General features: G+C 42.0%; 1 protein-coding gene across 3 annotated transcripts in view; it reads right to left on the reverse strand.

Annotated features, from left to right (window-relative positions):
- The window catches only part of GPM6B (glycoprotein M6B), a 170223-nt gene extending 145637 nt beyond the window's left edge, over positions 1 to 24586 (reverse strand). For 2 of the 3 annotated variants that reach the window (XM_025371619.1, XM_025371621.1), the window contains exon 1: positions 24281 to 24586. In XM_025371619.1, coding sequence (XP_025227404.1) covers positions 24281 to 24284 — 4 coding nt within the window. In that variant the 5' untranslated portion in view covers positions 24285 to 24586. The remainder of the gene's footprint in view (positions 1 to 24280) is intronic. The other variant, XM_025371615.1, reaches the window with a different exon arrangement.
- Positions 24587 to 25228: the final 642 nt, after the last annotated feature.

Consider the following 25228-nt stretch of genomic DNA (forward strand, 5'->3'; position numbering starts at 1 on the left):
CTTTTTTTATACATAAGTATGCCAGATGCTCTTCACTGTTTTCCAATATCTACTCCCCCATCTTCTATGGTAATATTTTTAGCTGGCTACCCAGCTAAAGATTACACTTTCCAGAGTCTTTTGAAGCTAGGTGTGATCCTATGACCAAGTTCCAGCCACTGGGATGTGAAAAGTGACAGATACAACGTCCGCAGAATGGCCTTTAAAGAGAAGGACCTGACCTCCCTTTTCTTCTTCCTATTAGCAGGGATGTGAAGGTGAGGGCAGGAACTGCAGCAGCTGTCTTAGATCATGAAATGGAAGCCAAGTGTTGAGTACGATAGAATAAGACAGAGCCTAGGTCTCTAACCCCTTTGGGGAGGAGTGTCCCTGTGCCAGCTTGAACTTCCACATTAGAGGGATGGAAACTTCTGGCATGCTGAATAACATTTTGGGGGGTTCTAATAGAGCAAACAAATCTATATCCTAGCTAACAGACTATAATGAAGTAATGAAATTATCTGTTTTATTAATAATTACAAAAGCATCCATACAACAAACTGTTCTTTCAAGCCACCTAGCAGTCAAAGATGCTCCCGCTCTTCTTTTGGAAGTGCCTACAGAGAAGATCAACAATTTATATTATTTTTACTGAATCCTAAAATGACAGAACTCTGGTGTGTCATCCACCTTACTCATCAGATCTGGCCCAATTGATTGTGACTACTTTACCCAGATCTAACCCACCAATAAAAGTGTGTCACAGCTGGGCATGGTGGCTCATGCTTGTAATCCCAGCACTTTGGGAGGCCAAGACAGGAGGATCAGTTGAGCCCAGGAGTTCAACACCAACCTGGGCAACATAGTGAGACCCCATCTCTACCAAAAATACAAAAATTAGCTGGGCGTGGTGGTGTGCCCCTGTAGTTCCAGCTACTTGGGAGGCTGAAGTGGGAGGATCGCTTGAGCTCAGGATTTGAGGCTGCAGAGAGCCGTGATTGCACCACTGCACTCCAGCCTGGGCAACAGAGCCAGACTCTGTCTCTAAAAAACGTGAAAAAATAAAAATTAAAAAAGGTGTGTCTGTGCCATCATTGGTACCGTTTTAAAATGAGCCGCGAGTTCCCCTATTCCCTCTCCTGTACTGGCTGATGAAAACAGGTAGAAGAAATGGCATTCTCCATTCTCTCTCTCTCTCTCTTTATGGTTATGAGCACCAACACCCAACAAACCAAATCAATCATGCCTTTAAATGACACTGACTGCACCTCCTCCATCAGGAGGAGGGGAGAAACACAGCTGGAGCCAGAATTCTTGGGCTTAAATATTGGCCTTGCCACTCCCTAGCCACGTGACCTCAGTTGTCATATCTGTGATACAATGAGGATTACATTAGTTGAGTCAGGTGAAACAGGACTTACACACAGTAAGGACTCAGTAAATTTTTTTGCGTGTATATATGTATCATGTATATGTGCATATAATGTGTATATATGTGTACAATGGTTGTTATATACACACACCACATACTTGTACATGCATGTCTGCCTGCATGTTATATCTGCCCATTTAATATATAATAGGTATGTATGTACATGTATATATATATTATGTATATGTGTGTGTGTGTATATCCCTTCATTTCTTGACTGATATACACATTCTGATTTCTGTGAAAATCAAGTTGATTAACAAAAAGCATGCTTTTGTCCCAAATTCAAAACTCTCTCAAAGCTCATTCTCCTGCATTTGGAACATGTCTAATAATTAAGTGCATCTGCCACTTAAACATCCCCCAAGAGGCTCTGAAAGGCTCGGCCGGATTTTCAGCTGCTCTATCCAACCTCAGGAGGTATAGAGCAGGAGGGGCTCCTGAGGCAGCAGTCTCTGGGCCTGCCTCATGAGGTTAAAGCTATAATTTTATTTTCTCAGAGACCAAGGGAAGTTGTCTGAGCCATCAAAAAAAGATGCCAACACAGAAATACACACACATTCTGCCAGTGACAGACTGCCATCAAGGCAGAGATGGATAAAAGAGAAGCTCACAGTAGAAGCAGTTCTCTCTTCCTACACTGTCCCCAAGTTTTTGGAATGGATATCTAAACAGAAAGAAAAAATCAACACAGAATTGTCATTGCTCACGTCTCCAAAGTAGGAGACTTCGGAGTCACCAACGGGGATACACAATGCAATTCAGGCTCAGATATAGCTACATAAATTGTTATTCCCTGCTTATCTCAAATTTGAAGTGTGTTGGAAACCCCAGTCATCTGCAAAATAGTCACATATAAAAAGACTCTCAGTGATTAAGGGCAGCCACAAAGCCCAGCACCTTCCTCCTGAGGTAGACCTGCTCCCAGGCACCCACTCCAAGCTCTTGGATGGAAACTAATGCAGCATGTCTTCCCTGCTTAAGTTTGTTTGAAAAGAAGATGTATTAGTTTATTAATGTGTGTGCGTGTGTGTGTGTATGTGTAAGGAGGGTCCATCTTAAAAAATAAGGCAGCAGGTTGGCTAAAATGGGACTTCCGTGACAGCAGAGGGGAGATACAAATAGATTGAAACATCCAAGTCCACTGTTATAAATTCAAGTGAAAAGCCAGTAGGCACATCTGCCTTATATCTTCTGCTAGCTTAAGATGCCCCATATCACACCAAAGTACAATGTGCCCATGAATTATCAACAAACATGAGGCCAGGTCCAGTGGCTCATGCCAACAATCCCAGCACTTTAGGAGGCTGAGGCAGGCAGACAGCTTGAGCCCAGAAGTTCGAGATCAGCCTGGACAACAAGGCAAAACCCCATCTCTTCAAGAAACAGCCAGGCGTGGTAGTGCACAACTGTGGTTCCAGCTAGTTGGGAGACTGAGGTGGGGGAATCGCTGGAGTCCAGGAGGCCGAGGCTGCAATGAGGCATAATCACTGCTACTGCACTCCAGCCTGGGCAACAGAATGAGATCCTGTCTCAAAAAGAAAAGATTCGGGCCGGGCGCGGTGGCTCAAGCTTGTAATCCCAGCACTTTGGGAGGCCGAGACGGGCGGATCACGAGGTCAGGAGATCGAGACCATCCTGGCTAACACAATGAAACCCCGTCTCTACTAAAAAAATACAAAAAACTAGCCGGGCGAGGTGGCGGGCGCCTGTAGTCCCAGCTACTCGGGAGGCTGAGGCAGGAGAATGGCGGGAACCCGGGAGGCGGAGCTTGCAGTGAGCTGAGATCCGGCCACTGCACTCCAGCCTGGGTGACAGAGCGAGACTCGGCCTAAAAAAAAAAAAAAAAAAAAAAAAAAAGAAAAGATTCCACTAAGGTTATTTCACTCTTAACCTGGCAAAAACACATGTAAACTATTTTTTAAATATCCAAAATCTTAAATGATAGAAATCTAAAATATCTTTAGTACGTTAGAGCAATAACCTTCTGTTAGTTCTCCAAACAATTTATGTGATCAAGTCATTTGCTGAAATGCCAGTTAAATGAGGAGTGAGTCACTGGACGTGAGCAAATTATGAACAGAGGTTTTTACAGCAATCAAACTGTAGATATTTTTAAATCAAGTGCAGCCTGCCATTTTAAGTACAAAGTTACCATAGGAACAATAACATATACCTTGTCTCCTTGACCCTAAAGATAATGTCTGTAGGTAATAAATGTATAGACATAATTAAATGAAGCATCATATCTGAGACTAAAATATGTGAGACTAGAATATGTCCGCATTCGAACAGCGACTTAATCCATTTTCAGGCTCCTGTGATGGTGTTACCAGGCTTCTGAAGAAGGAAGTACCAAGTAATGACAGTGTCTCATTATGGCATTATAGTTACTGATATCATTTATGGTTTATTCTATGACACAACTCATGGTTTTAATCAGTTTTATTGCCATTCACTTCCATTTTCCTAATTGCATTAAACTATCAATGGTAATTTGCTATATTCAGAAAATGCCCTTTCAAAAAGGCCAGATTCTTCCCAACTGAATACGTTTCAGCAGGATGTTCACTTGCAAAAGTAGCAACATTTAGATATAACTAAAATCCGAAAATTGTTAATACAGTCATTAAGATAGCCAGCTACTATGTAAAAGAAGAGAGAAATGCATGTTACATATTCATATGTGGTAGAAATGCAGACCAGTATTAGGACTATCCTGTCACCAGAAGAAAATGCATTTTTGAGCACAACAAAAATTGCTATTGTTTTGCTTATAACCCTTATAATTTCTCTGCCCACCACACTGTGGGCTCTTCCTCAAGGATAAGGACTGTCTTATTCATCACCGTAGCCTCTGCACTTGCAATTGCATTTGGGCAATGAACGTGCACAATGAAAGTTGGGAAGCTGGCTAGGAAAGCAAGCTATGCCTCAAATAATGCCTTTGATGGTATCAACAAAAGCAGCACCACCACAGCAAATAACTACCTTGGCCATTAAGAGCTTGGGCTTCAGCTGTGGCAGTCTTCTTTTTCCTAAGGCATCACTGTAGCTGACTATGACAATCACAAAAGAGTAGATCTTTTCTGTAGCATTTATAGAGACATTTCCTCATGGGAATGGAAGCACAGAAAACTCCCAATTACCTGGGAAAGATGATACACAGTTGGGCAAATTTTCCTTTCCTTCTCACTTATTGTATTAGCCCATTCTCACACTGCTGTAAAGAAATACCCAAGATTGGGTAATTTATTTTAAAAAGATGTTTAATTGGCTTATGGTTCTGCAGGCTGTACAGAAAGCATGATGCTGGCATCTGCTTGGCTTCTGGGGAGGCCTTGGGAAACTTACAATCATGGCAGAAGACAAAGGGGAAGCAGGCATGTCACACTGCCAGAGCAGGAGCCAGAGAGAAAGTGGAGAGGTGCCAAACACTTTCAAAAGATCAGAGCTCATGAGAACTCACTATCGGGAGGACAGTACCAAGGTAGATGTTGCTAAACCATTTATGACAAATCCACTCCCACAATCCTTCCACCAGGCAGCATCGCCAATGCTGGGGATTATATTTCCATATGAGATTTGGGCGGGGATACACATCCAAACTGTATCACTTACCTTCTTAACTCCCTTCATTTCCTTATTTGGAGAAATCACCTAACCACTCTTCAACTTTAGGGAAGGGTCAATTGAGGCCAAAGTTTTCATCAGAGATTTCAAATATTGTTATACCAGCACAATAGACATCACAAAGAGGGATTAGGCAAACAGTCTGGAGGTGTGGTGGAAGGTAGGAAGAAGAGAGTTTCATGACTGGTCAATATGTAGCTCTATGACTTTTGTTTAATATTTTCAAGAACACACACCTGCTTTCAAATATAAAGATAAGACTATAATAAACAGGGTTCTGATTTCTTGCTGTTTCATATTAGGATGAACTCAATTCTGGGAAACCAAGGTATGCATTTCTACATTCTTAATTTCACCCTCAAAGACCAACATTTTTATTTTAAATAATGTTCATGAATGTTTAACAGTTTTACATAAATAATGAAAAAATGAGACTTTCAAACAACCTGTAGTATGTGAGATTATATTGAATTTTTCTCACAAAGATGTTAAAGATGCACCAACTGAAAATTTATAGTAAGACAGAGATCCAAATATATTTAAGAATAAGTAAACTGTATAAACATAAGCATCTGACATTGAATAATTATCTGGAAATGACATCTTTACTGACTTCAACTAAATATATGAGTGAAAACTTCCCTGCAAATATCTATTACAATCAATTTTATACACCTATATTTAGTTACTGAGAAGCATTTATTAAATATAAATTAAATGACAGACTGAACATAACCAGAGAATTTCTCCCATGTCATCCTTAACAATTACCCAAACAGGAATACCATAAGCCTGCAGAAAAGAGAACACACAGAAATCAATACTTACAGAGGAGAGAAACTGGGGGATGGGTCTTTGCTTCTCCAAAGGAGCTGTTGAAGGACAGCATCCTCTGGCTCTTAAGTATTATTGAGAGAAACCCCAGGTCTAGGGACAGAGAAACCTAAAGCCAGAGTCCTTTGAAGACTGGTCAGAATGAGCCTATAGTTACATCTGCAAAGTTTCAGAAGAAAAAGAGGCCAGGCACAGATGCTCAAGCCTGTAATCCCAGCACTTTGGGAGGACGAGGCAGGTGCACCACTTGAGTTCAGGAGTTCGAGACCAGCCCGGCCAACATGGAGAAACCCCATCTCTACCAAAAATACAAAACTAGCCAGGCATGCTGGCACACACCTATAATCCCAGCTAGCTACTTGGGAGGCTGAGGCAGGAGAATCACTTGAACTCAGGAGGCGGAGGTTGCAGTGAGCCAAGATCGGGCCACTGCACTCCAGCCTGGGCAACAGAGTAAGACTCTGTCTCAAAAAGAAAAGAAAAGAAAAGAAAAACAGGCAACTCATTTGTTCTACTTCAGTATCAGGCTGGAAATGGCCCTGGTAGGGGTGGTGAGGGTGTATTTAGATCACTACCTTCTATTAGACAGAACCACATGAAAATGCCGTATTTGTACACTGCAAGGGGTCAAATATTGTCTATTTCATACATCTGAACCTAACATCTTCACCAAGGATTAGGAAAGCCAGGGAAACATGATATGTAAACCAGCCATTGTACTATTCATTAGCAGCTCTTAGAAGAAAATAAAAAGATTAAACCTATTGCTTGAAATTAATGGGTAACTGAAAAAAATAGTTCACTTCAATGTTTTATGCTGTCTTCTTTAGTTACATGAATATTCGAGAGTTTGCTAGAAAGAGGCTTAAATAGAAACTTTCAAGTACTATTTTCCAAAGCTAATTACAATTCAGTTTTATATCATATATGCTATCATCATTTATGTTTAATTATCATAAAGAATACCTTGTAAGAGTTTAATGAATATCAACTGACTTACACAAGCAAGTCCACATCAGCAACAGCAATGAATGAAAACCAGGACTACGTTTGTCTGCATCAGGAAAAGTTTTGTCCTGAAAGATGCCCTTCAGAAAGCACCTTCTGAACTGGGCAACTCCTATCTATACCTAGGTCTCTTTATTTGCTGTCTAGAATTTTTTGCCCTATTCTAGCACAAATCCCAAACCTTCCTACAGGTTATATGTTTTAAAGGTTTGCAATGATGGTCTTACACAACTTAAGTAGAAGAGCGGGGCTTAGCCCACAGGGGTTCTTGGCTTTGCCGAGGGAAGAGTTCAAGGGCTAGCCAGAGGTAGAGGAAAAAACAGTTTATCGAAGAGGAGATGTTACAGCTCTGCGACTGCTCCTGTACAGCAAGGCTACCCCATAGCCAGAGAGTAGCAGCTCAGAGCAGTTTTGCAATCACATTTATATCCACTTTTTTTTTTTTTTTTTTTAAAGACAGAGTCTCACTCTGTCGCCCAGGCTGGAGTGTCATGGCGCAATCTCAGCTCACTGCAACCTCTGCCTCCCAAGTTCAAGCAGCAATTCTCCTGCCTCAGCCTTCTAAGTAGCTGGGATTACAGGCACGTGCCACCATGCCCAGTTAATTTTTGTATTCTTAGTAGAGACGGGGTTTCGTTGTGTTGGTCAGGCTGGTCTCAAACTCCTGACCTCGTGATCCACCCGCCTCGCCTCCCAAAGTGCTGAGCCACTGCGCCCGGCCTATACCCACTTTTAATACTATGGAGGTTAAGGGGTATTTCATGCAGAAATTTCTAGGGAAGGGGTAATACCTTTTAGGTCATTGCTATGTAAAGGGGAGGTAATGCCCAGGTGTTGCCATGGCAATGGTAAGCTGACATGGCACACTAGTGGGCATGTCTTACAGAAAGCTGCTTCCACCCTGGCCCTGTTTTACCTAGTCCTCGATTTGGTCCAGTGTCTGAGCCTGTCTCTGGAGTCGAGTCCTGCTTCCTACCTCACTTCAAAAGCTCAGTCTACCTTAGTGTTTCTTAACCTCAGCACTCTTGACATTTGAGGTCTGATAACTCTTTGTTGAGGAGAGGCTGTCCTGTGCACTATAGGAGGGTTAGCAGCTACCCTGGCCTCCACCCACTAGATGCCAGGAGCATCTCTCCACTCTCCGAATCTGTAACAACCAACAAGATCTCCAGACATTGCCAACTGTCCCTTGAGGGGGACAGAATCTACCCTAGTTGAGAACCATGAGTCTGACAAACTCTTCTTGAGGCAAAAAGAACCTCACTGTTGCTTCTTAAGGAATCTGAAGTCTCAATTTATCCCCAGTCCTTGACTTTCCAAACATTACCTGTAGGTACATGAGGCAGAGACTGCCAGGCAGAAAGTCCAACGTCTTCAAGCCTCCAACCAGGTTGACTTTTCAAATCAACAGCCCACTCTATGTCACAGCTACTTCACGTATGAGTTTTTCTTTTTAACAATATGTCAGTTGTCATGTTGGGCTGAGGAAACTGCAATTCAATCACAGAGTAGAAATACCACCACTTTTACTCAAATCCCTAAATGCTAAAATACGATAAAAAATAAAAAGAAATTTCAATTTCACATCCAAATTTAGACTTCAATTTTAAACTCTAGAGTTCTACAATGAGAGACCACTCCCAAGACAGAAACATATGACAAAAGAAGTTAATTTTAAAAAGGGATTTTTATGCCTGAGGCCTTTCAGGATTACACAAACCTAAGTGTACCTGGCCGGGCGTGGTGGCTCACACCTGTAATCCCAGCACTTTGGGAGGCCAAGGCAGGCGGATCACATGAGGTCAGGAATTCAAGACTAGCCTGGCTAACATAGTGAAGCCCCATTTCTACTAAAAATACAAAAAATCAGCCTGGTGTGGTGGTGCACACCTGTAATCTTAGCTACTTGGGAGGCTGAGGCAGGAGAATAGCTTGAACCCAGGAGGCAGAGGTTGCAATAAGCTGAGATCGCGCCATTGCACTCCAGCTTGGACAACAAGAGTGAAACTCTGTCTCAGAAAAAAAAAACAAAAAACAAAAACCTAAGTGTACCTAAGTGTGCTGGCTAGTGGGGGATATCGATGCCCAGGGACAGCAGGTGACATGTGGAAAATGTCCGGCAGTCCAGTTTGGTTGTAGCCATCAGCAGCAGCCAGGGAATGGCAGCACCCTGTGAAAAATTGCATTTCCAAAGAGATGTTTTAGGAGAATTTACATTTGTGATTTCTGTTGCCCTTAAATAAATAAAAGTTTGAGGCCTTGTTGAGGAATAAGAATATTTCTGTGAAGTGATGGCTAACAGCCACACATATAATCTCATTTGACGGCTGAATAAACTGCTTTCCGGAATAAATCAAGCTCTTGCTACAGCCCAAGTGCTGGCCTCTTCTTTGCAGGGTTAGCAGCTATGTAAAATATGCCAGGAGAAGTTTTCCATTAAATGTTTTAGGGAAACTAGGTAATCTTGAATCGACCAAGGAAATTTCATTATCATGAATAACATCTCCAAACATGGAAGTAACGCTTGAACAGAAGAGTTCCAATTAAATCTTCCCTGGGTTACTTTAGCTGCATCACTCTAAGATAATAAAACCTGGCCTTTTTTCTTTCTCTTTCAACCAAGAATTTGCATCTTGAATGTAAACTTGGTCTCTGTAATGGTGCACATCGGGTCATATTTTTCTTATAGAAGAAATCTGTATTTTAACATATTAAGGATTTTTATTCTCTTATGTTATGATATGGTAAAGGTTGGTTTAAGTAAAAATATCTCATTTCGCTTCAGTTCAGCCTCCAAGGCTCCTCCCAGGCATTTTACCTCCACTGAGTGGCATTGTGGGTCCTCCACCTATGTTTTATCCATAACATTTTCCACATGGGATCATGGCAGGTGTTACTTTGCTGACTATCCTCACTGAAGACAGAATGCCTTGAGGGCAGAAACTGTTACACGTCATCACTAGCCAATACGGAGTACAACTGCTACACAGCAGACTCATCTGCACATAACCTTAATTCACCCGCATGGGACCAAATCACTCACCAGGTGTGAAAAATCATGACTTAATCATCCTTCTATTACAAGCTTAGCACTCAGTCTAATAAGTATTTGGTGAATGGATAAAACTGATCCTTTATTTTTTATTTTTATTTTTTGAGACTAGGTCTCACTCTGTCACCCACACTAGAGCGCAGTGGCGCAGCCATGGCTCACTGCAGCCTTGATCTACTAGGCTCAAGCAATCCTCTCACCTCAGCCTCCTGAGTAACTGGGACTAAAGGTTGCGTATCAGCAGCCAGGCTAATTTTTTAAATTAGTTTAATAGAAACAGGGCCTCACCATGTTTCCTAGGCTGGTCTCAAACTGCTAGGCTCAAGCGATCCTCCCACCTCAGCCTCTCAAAGTGCTGGGATTAGGAGTGAGCCACCATGCCCGACCACAACCACCTTCAATGGAAGAATATTCTAATATCTAACTCAAATTCTATTTCCTCTTTTCTTGTATTCTGCATAAATACCTAAACAACAGGATCCCATCTTCAGGACTCCTGTGGACTTTGATGAGGTCCCTTCTTAGCTAAATTGTGAACTCTATCACTGTTTGGAAGTTTTAACATTCAATATATGACTCCCAGGACTCGTGGGCTCCCCGCTCTTGGAGAAAATATCAGGTAAGCAAAATTAATTTTGGCATGTTACCCACTAGCTTTGTCTTCCATTGGCAAACAGATTTTATTCTTGAATTAGTAGAACTGATTTGACTTCTCATTCTGCATCAATGTGACAATGAAATCAATATCTTTCATGAAAATACTACTAGTTGGAAAATATAGCACAAGCAAGCAGCTAAAACTCAGCTTAGAAACTGAGTTTTCCCTCAGTGATGGTGGATTCTGTTCTCTTCCAGGAAAAGATGAAATTCTATTCAAAGGATGCATAAGCACATAATGCATCCTATACGTTTGCTACTCTGCAGGTTCTGGGACATAGTCACAGAGCTACCATATACAGCTCTTATGATCAGGCTGGTATGTGATAACTCAGAATCAGCTTCCCTTCACAGTTTCTATGCTAATCTGAACAAGTTTGTCCATCCAGCTGGACTTTCAGAAGTCACAGGTCTATGGAAGGGAACCACGGCATTGCATGGAATTAGATTTAACCCTAATTGTTTTACTTTATTTTTTAGAAACAGTGTCATTCTGTCACCCAGGCTGGAGTGCAGCAGCATGTTCATAGTTCACTGTAACCTCAAAGTCCTCAGCTCAAGCAATCCTCCCACCTCTATTTCCCAAGTAGCTGGAACTATAGGCAGGCGCCACCATATCTGGCTTTTTTTTTTTCTCTCTCTCTCTCTCTGTAGAGATGGGGTCTCGCTATGTTGCTCAAACTCCTGGCCCCAAGTGATCCTCCTGCCTTGGCCTCCCAAAGCACTGGGATTACCTTACATTTTACCTTTAAAAAATGCCACAAAAACTATGAGGGACCTTGAAATACAATTTTTAAAGGTATGCAAAAACATTATCTTGGGGTACAAAAGAAAATCTAAATGTTTGAAGAGACATACCATATACACAAATGAAAGACTTAACATAGTAAATACATTGACTGTCATGAAATTATTCTGGCCAGGCGCTGTGGCTCACGCCTGTAATCCCAGCACCTTGGGAGGCCAAGGCGGGCAGATCACGAGGTCAGGAAATTGAGACCATCCTAGCTAACACGATGAAACCCCATCTCTACTAAAAATACAAAAAAGTTAGCCAGGCTTGGTGGCGGGCACCTGTAGTCCCAGCTACTCCAGAGGCTGAGGCAGGAGAATGGCGTGAACCCGGGAGGCAGAGCTTGCAGTTAGCCGAGATCGCGCCACTGCACTCCAGCCTGGGCAACAGAGTAAGACTCCGTCTCAAAAAAAAAAAAAAAAAAAAAAAAAGAATTCTTCTATAAATTCACTGCAACTCCACTCAAAATCCTGACAGGGATGTTTGTGGAGCATGAAAAGCTGATTCCAAAAGCAAAGGATCAAGAATAGGTCAGATACTTTTAAAGACGAGCAAAAGGAGAAAATTTCTCCTAAGAGATAGCCAGGTTTATTCTAAATCTATAGTAATGAAGACAGTGTAACAATATCTCAAAGATGCCAAAACAGATCAAGGAACAGAATGAAGTCCATAGATGTACTCACACATATAGTAGAGAAGTACAGATATAGATATTATCGGGGGGAAAAAGTGAATTATTAAGTGCATGGTATTTCTGTATAGGAAATAAACAATTTTTAAAAATATCTTTCTATCTAAAACTATACCAAAAAATAGAATCCCAATGGAATAAAGACTGAAAAGTGAAAAGCCTGATTTTAGAAAAACTTTCTTTTAGAAAATACTGACGATTAGAAGAACATTTTCATGACTTTGGGGAAACAATTTTGAAACAAGGCAAAGATAAAAAGCACGAGTCATAAAAAATTAAAGGAAAAGACTGATAATTAGGACTTTATTATAATAAAAAAGATTTAGTACAACAAAAGATGTATTCAACAAAGTTAAAAGATAAGCCATAGAGAGGAAGATGATATTGAAAACACATTTTAACTAAGGATTAGTATACAGAAGTCATAAAGAACTACTACAAATCAAGACAAATACAAATAAGGATCTAAATGGAAGAGAAAACCCAAAGGGCCAATAACCTACACAAAACTTTCAACCTCTCTAGAGAAATTCAACATAAAAAAAAACAATGAAATATCACTTCATACCTATCAGATATTTGAAAAAATAAACAACGTGACAATATCAAATGCTGGTAAAAATACAGAGAAGCTAGAATGCTCATTCACTCCTGGTGGGAGTATAAACTGATACCACTACTTGACAAGCAGTGGTAACACCACACGATTTAAAGCTAGTTCCGTGTGGTGACAAAGCATTCATTTTGCTGACTGCATCATTTACTCTGGTTAAGAAGATAACAAAGTTCCTCACTGAAAGAACACAGGCAAAGTATTATTGTGTTAAGTCCAAACAAATGAGAAGAAAAGTCAACTGGCAAACCACAATTTCCTACGTAGTTCCATTTTCAGGATGAAAACCAGAAATCATCCCAGGCCTTTGGTCCTTTGTCCACACCTCTACTCCATTTGGAATATCCACTAGCCAAAGATTCACTAACTACTGATAATTCAAATAATTCCTAAAATTTCACCTTCTACAGGAAACTAATTGGAAGGAGGCAGGCCTCAACATCTATTACATCCTTAAGCCCTGAAGTTAGCAAGCATTCACGTTGATCAAATCCTGAATAGATATGCAACACCTACAGCTTTGTCTTCATTCACAACTCCTCAAAATGTACTTTCCATTTCTGAAGGAGATAATGGGGACACTTTATCTTTGTAATCTCTCCAGTTGTATACAGGTTTTCATGTATCTATCTCATCTTTCATAAAGGATCTTCAAAGTCCTTCTCACAGCTGCTATGTCAATGCTTTAGAGGGTAGGAAACAATGATATGTGTACTCCCTAGTACGGTTTTACACATGAAGGCATTTAATAAATGCTTTTAAACCATAATGGTTTAGAAGCGGATCTCTTTTCCAGACAGAAAACATCCTTCTGTTTCAAAATAATGTTATCAAATGTTGAGCAAGACACACCAGACATGAGAGTTCATACTGTATTATTCCATTTATATAAAGTGCAAAGCTCTGCTGACAGAAACTAGGGGTGATTAGACTTCATCGGGTATATCTGTAAGGCAGCTTGAGGAGGCTTCTAAGGGGCTGGTAATGTTCTGTTTATTAATCTAACTGCTGGTTACATTTATAAAAACTCATTAAGCTGTACACATGATTCACCCACTTTTCGTGTATACATATTATACTTCAATAACAATTTTTAATGATTTTATAATATTTGTGCCGCTTACAAAACATCTAAAAATATTTGTGACATCATATAATAGAGCTCAAAACAGTTTTTAGTAAACTGGTACAATGGCTTTGCAAAATGGTAATAATTCATAGGATGGAAATTAATCCCTTTAAGGTCCCAAATTCTTTTTAATTACCATGGAAACTGTCAGAATATGTCAAATGAGAAAACAAAAACGAAAATATAAAGTACTGCATCAAATCAAGTTATCTTAAGAGCTTGACTTACATTGCTAATTAAATCTCCATTCTTTGCCCATTATGTGAAGGAACAGATGCCTGAATCTGAGCGCCCATCTTAAAATGCACCATTTAAACATTCTTTTCAGGAAGACATTGTGAAACATTTCTAAATCTAAAACAGTGACCCAATGCACATACAATATAGCAGATTTTCTAGGCTCCTTCTGACCCTCACTTCCAATGTTCTTGTTCTTTTTACGCTGGAACTATTTTGCAAGTATGGTCAGATGTCTCAGAAAACACTGACTTATGGTCTCCATTTGCAGGGAGGAGTCTAGGTTGTGGGGGCTGGGATGTAGGAATGGCAGAGAGATCAATGGCTATAGAAAACAGATCTCTAAACAAGGGGGAAATCAGTCCTTTCTCTTCCAACTCCTGCATCTCTCAAACACATGAACAAACGTAATGAAGACATGACTAAGGACGGAACGTGCAGGAAGGATGCCTTAAAGGCTTAATCTGGGTAGATTTGATTACAGCTAAGAAGATGAATTCTAAATTTGGAAAGGCCATCAAGGTAACTAAGGATGTCACTAGATCCTTCATGTCTTTCCACTTAATGAGGAGAACAAAAGATGATGAAAACTATTTTAGTAAGCAAAGGATCTTCACAGATTCAGTCCTTTCAGAGATAAGGTGCACTAATCATTAGAACAAGTTACCAAGGAAAGCCAGGCACACTATTTCCCCAGAAGGTTGGCCTCATTATTGAGATGGTTTAGACATGATTTTACTCCAAGGAAGAATGACTTAGGTGGTCTGCAAAGCTCCCCATTATATCTCCAGATTCTCTGATGATGTAAGAAAAAGATAAAATAAATAAATAAAACTTCCTTCAACTAAAAAAAAAAAAATCAAGCATTCCTTTTGGAAGGAAAAACCTTTTAAACGAGAAATCCTCCCATTCTGTAGATGTGCTCAACCAAGTTCTCAACAACGCTACTACTCAGATTTTATGATATTGTGAGAAACAAAAGGTTTTCAATCCCTCTTACCCTTTAAGTAGTGGTTCTCAATATGGTGCTCCCCTCCTCCCTCCCTGGGTTATGTGGCAATGTCTGGAGACATTTTTGGTTGTTACAACTAGAGGACTGTTACAACATGTAGTATATAGAGAACACAGATGCTGCAAAACACTCTACAATGCACAGGACAGCCCTCATACTCCCCCAACAAAGAATCATCCAGCCCAAAATGTCAATAGTGCTGAGTTTGAGAAACCCTGCTCTAGAAGTATACTTAAAAGTGAAGATAAAAGGACTTCTTTTATTTTAGTATCTACCTCCAGTTGGTCCAAAGAAGAAAATAGAATTTAACAGTCCTACAAAAACTAAACAAATAAATACCCAAGCAAATACTAAACTCAACTCAAGATCTATTCGAACTCAAGATTGTTTATAATAGATCTTGTTATACCAAGTTCAAATATACCGAATTATATACAGCCATTAAGAGTAAAATTCCAAAGATCAGGTTGAAATACTTTTGGCAGATTTTATTTTTTTTCTAACCAAGCAAGCAATTCTTATTTTTAGATACTTAAATTCTACTTTTGATTACTAGAAAACATACTCTTTTTTCATTAAGTGGTCAACTTACCTATCAGATATAATTATTACATGTAAGTATCAAGCTATTAAAATAAATTTTAGAAATATTGATCAAGAAAAATAATAAGAATACCAATTACCTACACCACTAGAAATGAGCAAGGGAGGCCAGGCGCGGTGGCTCACACCTATAATCCCAGCACTTTGGGAGGCCGAGGTGGGCGGATCATGAGGTCAGGGGATTAAGACCATCCTGGCTAACATGGTGAAACCCCGTCTCTACTAAAAATACAAAAAAAATAGCCAGGCATGGTGGTGGGCACCTGTAGTCCCAGCTACTCGGGAGACTGAGGCAGGAGAATGGCGTGAACCAGGGAGGTGGAGCTTGCAGTGAGCCGAGATTGCGCCACTGCACTCCAGCCTGGGCGACAGAGTGAGACTCCGTCTCAAAAAAAACAAAAACAAAAACAAACAAAAAGAAATGAACAAGGGAACATCACTACAGATCCTATAGATAACAGGATTAAACAGATAATACAAAATATTATGAACAACTTTATGCCAACAAATAACTTAGATAAAATGGACAAAGCCCTTGAAAACCACAATTTACCAAAATTGAAACAAAGAGAAAGTCTGACTATTCCTCTGCTAAAGAAATACACTTCATAACTTAAACATTTCTACAAAGAAAACTCCAGACCCAACTGGCTTCACTGGTAAATTCTTGCAAATATTTAAGAAAAAAAAAAAATGGCTGGGCACAGTGGCTCACACCTGTAATCCCACCACTTTGGGAGGCTGAGGCGGGCAGATCACCTGAGGTCAGTAGCTCAAGACTAGCCTGGCCAACATGGTGAAATCTGTCTCTACTAAAAATACAAAAAATTAGCCAGGCATGGTGGTGCATACCTGTAATCCCAGTTACTTTGGAGGCTAAGACAGGAGAATCGCTTGAACCCAAGAGGCCAAGGTTGCAGTGAGCTGAGATCACACCATTGCACTTCAGCCTGGGTGACAGATCTAGACTCTGTCTCATAAAAACAAAAACAAAACAACAACAACAACAACAAATCCCACTTTTAAAATTAATAATCCGGCCAGGCACAGTGGCTCATGCCTGTAATCCCAGCACTTCAGGAGGCCGAGGCGGGTGGATCACAAGGTTAGGAGATGGAGACCATCCTGGTGAACATGGTGAAACCCTGTCTCTACTAAAAATACAAAAAATTAGCCAGGTGTGGTGGTGGGTGCCTGTAGTCCCAGCTACTCGGGAGACCGAGGCAGGAGAATGGTATGAACCCGGAAGGTGGAGCTTGCAGTGAGCCGAGATCACGTCACTGCACTCCAGCCTGGGTGACACAGCGAGATTCCATCTCAAAAAAAAGTAAAAAAAATTAATAATCGAGTAAACAGACATGGAAGTTGGTTCTGTTCCAATCCTCAACCCCTCTGGAGTCACACCAAAGACCAACCCAATATCATTCCATCCCAGAAAACTAATACTTCCCTTCCTTCTCTCTTTCAAGAGAGATTAGACAATGGACCAGATTTAAAACATTTTTGTAAGAATCATTTATATGTATCCATTTGTAATCAACTAAAACTCATTACTCCCATCTGGCTTTCAGTTCCCTGACCAAATCGTATTTCCTACTCTCTCCCATACCTACTCTCTGCTATGGCCAGGCCAGTTTCTTCAGAATTCCCCCAATAAACCTTGCTCACTCATGCCTCTCTTTCATGGGTTATTCTAATCCCTTCCACCTTTCTCAACACTCCTCAAATCTAAGTCTCCACTGGAAACTTCATATAAGCCACAAGGTTTTACCTTTATCAGAACTCCTTCCAAACTTTTATCTGGAATTTTACAGTTAGACACAAATGATTCTCTCAGTGGGTTTCTTTTATCCCCTTGGGGAGACCATCATTTCCCTCCAGCTGCCATGTGCCTGCTTAAAATCCCTTCCTGATTCTCTGTGACCAACAGGGTAATGACCAAATTATTTCCTGGTACTTTACAATCTGGCCTCAGCTCTCCCCACTCCCCTACATTGAGGCCATTCCCAACTCAACATACCCACACAGCAGCCTCTGCCATGGCTCCTGCTTTTACACATTTGTATCCAGGGCCTGGAACATCCTCTCCCACACACGTGGACACCCTGACCCCCATCTTCCTGTTCATCTTTGAAGACTCTCAGATCTAAAGTAACTTCCTCCCTAGGGAATCCCTGTTTGAAATACCACCTTCCACCTTTTTTCCTCAGACAGATCTTTTTCCTACAGGATCTTGTACTTTTATTATAGCTGTTTATCTGCCTTTCAGAAATGACTGTGGTTATTTGAGAACAGAGTCTTATTTTTCGCTTCAAAACTTAGCACAGTACTTGGCTCATCTGAACAGGACTCTGAATGCTTGCTGAGTGAGCAGCTGTCCAATATTCCCCCGAGAGCCCCATGGTGATGGGCATGTGACAGGAATTCAAAGGCTTAGAGACTGGCACATGCTAGTTGCATGACATTGTGGTAGGTACTCGTTTAACCCTAATACACATGGCGAGGATGGAAACACAAAGCTGCCGTTGAGTTTTAATCATCAGGGCAATAATGAGTTTCACTGAAACAAAGCCTTCCACCCCAATCTTTCCAGAACTTCAAAAACCTGACCAGAAGGAAGTACTTTTCACCAGAGAAAGTAAAGTATTTTATAGCATCAGAAGAAAAAAAACTCAAAGCTCAAGGCAAAAAAAGCCAATGAAAGAACATCCAAACTGCTCTTTCAATTGTTTTTGTGTCTGTGTATGCCTGGCAGCAATCAAATTACTTATAAATAGCAACTTCAAGCTCTGAAATTGTTATTCTGTGATAAAAGTATTAATATTATTAAAGAACAATAATTTTATGTAATTTACCCTATTTAATTTAGCATAGTTTACCAGAGTTTGCAGTACATAAATGTTAATTTAAATACCTTGAAATCTATCATTTTAATGTTGATAGACCTTAATAAAATGCATACGAATCCTCATTTTTTAAACATTTGTGGAACACCTACAATATGCCGATCATTCCAATGAACACCGGGGTATAACAATGAATAAAACGATTTCTGCTCTTGACAAATTTGGTATTTGAACAGAAAGAGGCATATTAAAAACACTAACATGCCAGCCATCATGTTAAAATTATTAAATGGATGATGATGGCTCAAAATATACCAGATGCTCTCTTACCAATGTTTACCTAAAGGACCCCACCCATCTACCCCGTATCCTCCATTCTTTTTCTAAACCATACTGATCACTGTCCAGAACTTAGGTTCTAGGCTCTTTTCCAATATATCTATGTACTGCTTCTCCCACCAGTAGTGTACTTAAGTCAGTAGTGTTTGTTCCCAAACCTGTTTACGCCAGCTGTACTTGTTACTAGAATTATGAAACCTAATTCGATATTACATAAACTAATAAAATATGAGTGCCAAAAGAGAGAGTTTTTCCTTTCTTTGAAAACCAGGTTGATTACTTTGGAGAGTCTTAACAAAAATGAGTCACTTGAGAAAATAGTTGCAAAAGTAAGTATGGGCAAATTTAGAGGTTTAAGGGGAGTGGGGTAGGTGATATAAAGGGATTCTGCCCAGAGACTGGTTCCCAATGCCTTTAAGTTTTCATTCTACTTTAATGTAAGAATCTGAAGCTGAAAATCAGAAGCCAATGAATTTTGGCTGTGATTTACGTAAGAAAGACTTCTAGGAACTCCAATCAGGTCCTTGCACTCAAAGCAAAGGGCTTGACTCTACAATAAAATATCAGCAAATTAATGTTTAAACAAAATGTTTAGGATACATGTGGTACTTTTTATGATTCATCCCTTTGGCATTTTCAATAAAGCATCCAGGTGCTTGGTCCTGGATGTAGCAGATAAGAGTGTTTTCTTCTTCTTTTTTTTTTTTTTTTTTTTTTTTTTTGAGACGGAGTCTCGCTCTGTCGCCCAGGCTGGAGTGCAGTGGCCGGATCTCAGCTCACTGCAAGCTCCGCCTCCCGGGTTCACGCCATTCTCCTGCCTCAGGCTCCCGAGTAGCTACTTTTTTTGTACTTTTTAGTAGAGACGGGGTTTCACCGTGTTCGCCAGGATGGTCTCGATCTCCTGACCTCGTGATCCGCCCGTCTCGGCCTCCCAAAGTGCTGGGATTACAGGCTTGAGCCACCGCGCCCGGCCGATAAGAGTGTTTTCTAAGAAGCCCTTGGAGAAGCCAAGCGGTATGGTCAACAGCTTTTGGTAGAACAAAAACATAATAAAGAATTAATGATTTCTTGTTTGTCACAAACGGTACTCCGTGGTATTCGACTATGAGGTTTACTTAAAATGTCGGTTTGTGTCCCGATATTAAAAGGGAGCTCTCTCCAAGATCCAAGGGTGGGCTCCTTACTAAATCTTTAGACTCAGAGGGAGGGAAGCTAGCATATTCTGGGATTACTTCCTGCCCAGTTATTCATCAGGATTCCATTCCTTTGTGTCTCCCACTGCATCTGAATTCCTGAGCAAGCTTCCAGAACCAAGCATTGCATGTATGGGTCTTCAGCGTGCTTCTTTCTGAGTGCAGCCTCTGAGAGTGGCTGGAGCCTGGATGTCGGGGAAGAAAGGGATTCAAGGAGAAGAGGTCAGGAGAAGCTAAAGCTGGAAGTGTTAAAGAGGGAGAACATTATAGCTTCCTCCACCAGTTCCCTCAGAGAAGAGTCAATCATACTGGAAGCATGCACATCGAAGACGCCAGCATTTAACCCAACTACAGATGACACTTCTGATGCGGGCTTCATGCATTCAAGTAGTGTTTAGACCATCAGGGAGCTGTTTTCTCATGTTTTTCAAGCATAACATTACTCTCTCATTTCTTTTTTCTAAATTACATACTGGTTGACCTGTAAAGACCCAAACAAATAATTTCATCAAATTCTTTTATTTTATAGTAAACTAAAGTTAAGAAGAGAAAATGATTTACCCAAGATCACACAGCAAGCTAGTGGGCAAGCTGGGGCAGGCACCAGGGCTTCTCTGCTTAACAGCCCTTCTTTGCTTCCTGGCTCCAGGAACCAGGAGCACGAGCACCCCCTGGGATCTTGTCAGAAATGCAGAAACTCAGGCCCCACCCAGGCCCACTGAATCAGACACTGCTTTTTTCACAAGATTGCTAGATGATCTGTACACATATTAAAAAGAACAGCTCTAGACCAAAATTTTTAAAATGCTATTTAGTGAAATTATTGGCATTTAAATATATAATCCTTATAAAAACTTCCTTACCACAAAATGGGTCAAAACAATTATTTCAATATTTTGTTGTATCTGATCATTTTGTATAGTTTCCATTTAAAATTATAGGCAATTGGCCACTCACAGTGGCTCACGCCTGTAATCCCAACACTTTGGGAAGCAGAGGAGGGAGGATCCCTTGAGGCCAGGAGTTTGAGACCAGCTTGGGCACCATAGCAATACCCTATCTCTACAAAAAAAAAAGTAAAGCTTAGTTGGGCACGGTGACACGTGCCTATAGTCCCAGCTACTTGGGAGGCTGAGGTGGGACGACTGCTTGAGCCCAGGAGTTCCAGGCCACAGTGAGTTATTACATCAGGCCACTGCAGTACAGCATGGACAGAGTGAGAACCTGTCTCCAAAAGATAAATAAATAAAAATAAAATTATAGGCAAAGAAACAAAATCAGCATTTCTCTCTGGATACATACGCCATATTAAAGCAGGATGGATATTCCACAAATGCCTTATAAGAGGTTATTACATGGAATTCACTTAGTTGCTATGTCTTCAGGCCTATGAACAAGGTTAACAGAATCAAAATTCTGTTGGGCAATGCAAGTTCCTATCAGATAAAACCAGAGTTAACACTGAAGGGTGTGTGTGTGTGTGTGTGTCCATGTGTTGTGTGTGTGCACACTCACTCACCTTCACAATATGTGCAGCCAAACATGGAACCCTTCAGCCAGAGAAATAATTAGTTTCAACACACTCATTTAGGTAGCATACTGCATACACAATACAGCAACATCTCATTGTGCAAAACAACCAAAGTTACTGAACAGTCAAATACACTTCAAACATCAGTTGGCTCATTCCATTTACCTGAACCCTCCAGAAGACACAAATCCATAGAGACAGAAAGGTTAGTGGTTGCCAGGGGCTGGGGGGAGAAGAGAATAAGGAGTGACTGCTAAATGGGTACAAGATTTCTTTTTGGGGTTGATGACAATGTTCTAACATTAGATAGTAGCGATGGCTGCACAAATCTGAATATACTAAAGACTTGTATACTTAAATGTGTGAATTGTATGATATGTGAATTATATCTTAAGGCTATAAAAAAACTGGCTTAACAATTAAAACCCATGTTTTCTTTCAAGATGTAATGAAAAGTGAAATTATACATACCACCACTACTCATTATTTTATTTTTAGTTTAAAGATTGTAAATACCTTAAAATTTGAGTCTGAAGGGACTTTTATTTCTACAAACCTCATTTATTTTACCAGTAAATTAACTGATCCAGGTTAAGGAACTAATTGTATTAAGAACCAAAGTCCCGACTTAATGGGCCAATGGTCAGAATTTTCCCAACGTTAAATCATTTCAATTAAAACATTCATAAGAGGATGTACGGTAATCAAATACATCTGGAAAAATAAAACCAGTTCATGGCCCTGTGGTGTATTTACTAACAGTCTACCAAAGGAAATCAGTATGTTTCCTTTTTTATATGAAGGGAACTGTCTTTTTAATGTAAAAACTAAAACCAAAACCAAGGATACTGCCAGAACCAGTGAAGTATGCACAAATTAACATAAATTGGCAATTGAAGTGTGGAGCCAACAATTGTCCAAAACACAAAGTACTTCCTTAAGATCAGGTCTCTGGCTCTGGCCTTTGCTTCATGAGAACTTCACCCAACTTCCACACCTATTTGAAAATGAAGCCCACCCTACCCCTAAATCAGTCCAAAGTATTGTGAAAGTTATTCTGAAGAAGGTCCCCGTGTGATAATTCCACACTCAAATTCCACGTACAAATCCAAACGCCTAGCGTTAAATTAAAATAAATAACGATTTCAGAAAAAGTAGTTGATGCTTTCCTCAATACCACACGTGTTCGTAACTGCAACATCTTTGGTGGCAATTATCACCAAAGTGATCACAGGCTGAGTAGCAGTCATCCTCCGAGCCTCATTTTGTGTATGAGTCTCATTTAAAACGGAGGTTGAATGGTGTGACTGCTCACATGGGGGACATTAAGAGAAGTAGAAACTGGAGTTACAGACCACTCAGTTCTGCCCTTTCTAGAAGAATCTTATGCTAGTTCTTGCCTAACTTTTTAGAAAGAAATTTTCCTGTTGGATTTGGTGGGCCTTACCTCCTTTCATATTTTGATCACCTAGTAAATTTTTTAAAAATGTAAACGAGCTTCCTTTGAAATGCAAAAAAGTGCCCCCCTTACTTCTCACCAAAATTTTAATCAGTACAAAATTATCGGCCCCCCACACACACACAATTAATAGCAGAGATAATGTGAAAGACGGGGATAAATGATTAGGGGGAGGGGAGGAGCGGGCAAGCAATTTCCAAGCCCTCACCATTAACCCACAATGGTTAAACCCACTGACGTCCTCGTTAGGAATGCTCTTCACAGTGTTTATGGCTTGTGGCTGGAGTCTGTCACTAGAGAAAGATAACGGAGCAGGAAGAGAAAAACCCTTTCCCAAGCACAGCTGTCACACGTTTCCAGGAGTTCTGCGGAATGAGGTTGATTTCCACAGCACTCCTTACGAGTTTTCCTCCCCATACAGAGTCTCCACTTAACGACATGTTGCTGACGGCAGCATTTCAGGGTGTTAGGAAATGACAAAAAGAATCCTACAGCCGCCTTACACCAGCCTTGGGCCAGGTTGAAGATTTCAGATTTTCACCCTCCGGAGCGGAGCCTTTTGCCGTTGCTAGCCGTTCCCCCGTTGCATTGGAACCCGCTCAGCATACCGTCTCCACCTGCGCCCGGGCCGCATTTTGATAGTTGGAACAAGGGACAAAGAGGAGAGACTCAGCCTCCGTCCCATCCTGTCCCTCTCTTGAAACCACTTTCCTGGTTTCAAGGGTCAAGGTTTCGAAATGAGCTCCCGGAAGACCCCAGGCTTGGGGAACCTGGTGTTTGTTTCGCGCGGGCTTAAGGAGAACAGAACCACGGCGGGGCTGGGCGCGGCAAGACTGGACTGGGAGCTCGGGCGACAGGGAGAGCGTCCCGGGAAACAGGCAAGAAGCTACTCTCTACCGGCCCCTTAAAATAAAGCACGAGCCCGGGACGCGCCGTCTGTTCTCTCTGCAACTCCTCCCGGGGACCCCGCTCTTAGGCTCCCGCGAGCTGCACGTGCGGGGTGCAGCCTGGGCGCAGCCGGAGCGGGGACCCACCCTAGGATACAACAGGGAGGCGCACCTGGCCGTTCCGGACACCTGCGCCGCGCCCCTCCCACCTCCAGCGTCCCGGCTTTGTCGCGGAGGTGACCGAGGAGGCGCCACCTGAGCGGGGGAGGGGCGGGACCCTCGGAAGGGCGCGCCCTCCCGGGGCGGGGGCGCGAGACCGTGGCCGTGGCGCGGAGCCAGCGCGCTCGCTTACCCATGGCTGGAGACGGGCGGGAGGGGTGCGGGCTGCGGGCGTTCGGGCTCCCCGGGGACGGGCAGAGCCGGTGGCACAAGTTTGCAGGTCTGGCGGGCACGTGCGCTGACCGGGCTCCTGCGGGCTGCGCTGCGCGGGGCTGGCCGCTGGCTCCTACCTCCCGGCCGGGGTGGGAGCGCGGCGCGGCTCCGCCTGCACTGGGGGCCGGCCGCGCGGAGAGGGGCCCTGACGTCAGCGCCGGGGGCTTTGTGCGCCCGGAGCTAGAGCCCGATTGGGGGCAGCGGGAGCGCGGAGTCTGCAGGCAAAGCCCGCGGCTTCCTCTGGGACCCCCGGGCGAGCGCCGAGGGGCGCGGGAACCCGAAAAGCCAGTGAGGGGGATGGGTAGAGAGGGGAGTGGGCTTCTAGGATCGCGGAGGCGGCCATCCGCGTCCCAGATGAAAACTATTATGGCCGGGGGAGGGTGTGGGGGGCGGGGGGCTTTGAGGTCTTAGCCACACCCATTATATAGATGAAGAAACTGAGGCCCGGGACACTGGACCAAGGACACTTAGTACTTAACAGCGTTGCCTCAATCCACAGTCTCAGTTCCTTTTGTTCAAATACGAGTCGTTACTTAATTCAGTGGGTCTCAACCCTGGCTGCAGAGGAGAAATCGGCTGGGGAGCTTCTGGAAACCGGATTTCATATGGCCTATGCGGGTGGGACCCAGGCATCTGTTCTTTGAAAGCTTCCCAGGTGATTCCAATGTACATCCAAGGTTGCGAAACATTGACATAAGTAACTTGTAGGTGGCTAATGACAGACACAGGTAGCACCCTCCAATCTAGAGTGGTGCCAGATTTGCTGGTGTCCGTTATCATCCCTTTTGATGCCTGGAAGTCCACCCCTGGAAGGCTCTTGGAGACTTTGCAGACTCGCTCCAGTCAACCATTTCTCCCACTGCTCAGG

Source organism: Theropithecus gelada, chromosome X (assembly GCF_003255815.1).
Source record: "Theropithecus gelada isolate Dixy chromosome X, Tgel_1.0, whole genome shotgun sequence".
NCBI classification, from domain to species: Eukaryota; Metazoa; Chordata; class Mammalia; order Primates; family Cercopithecidae; genus Theropithecus; species Theropithecus gelada.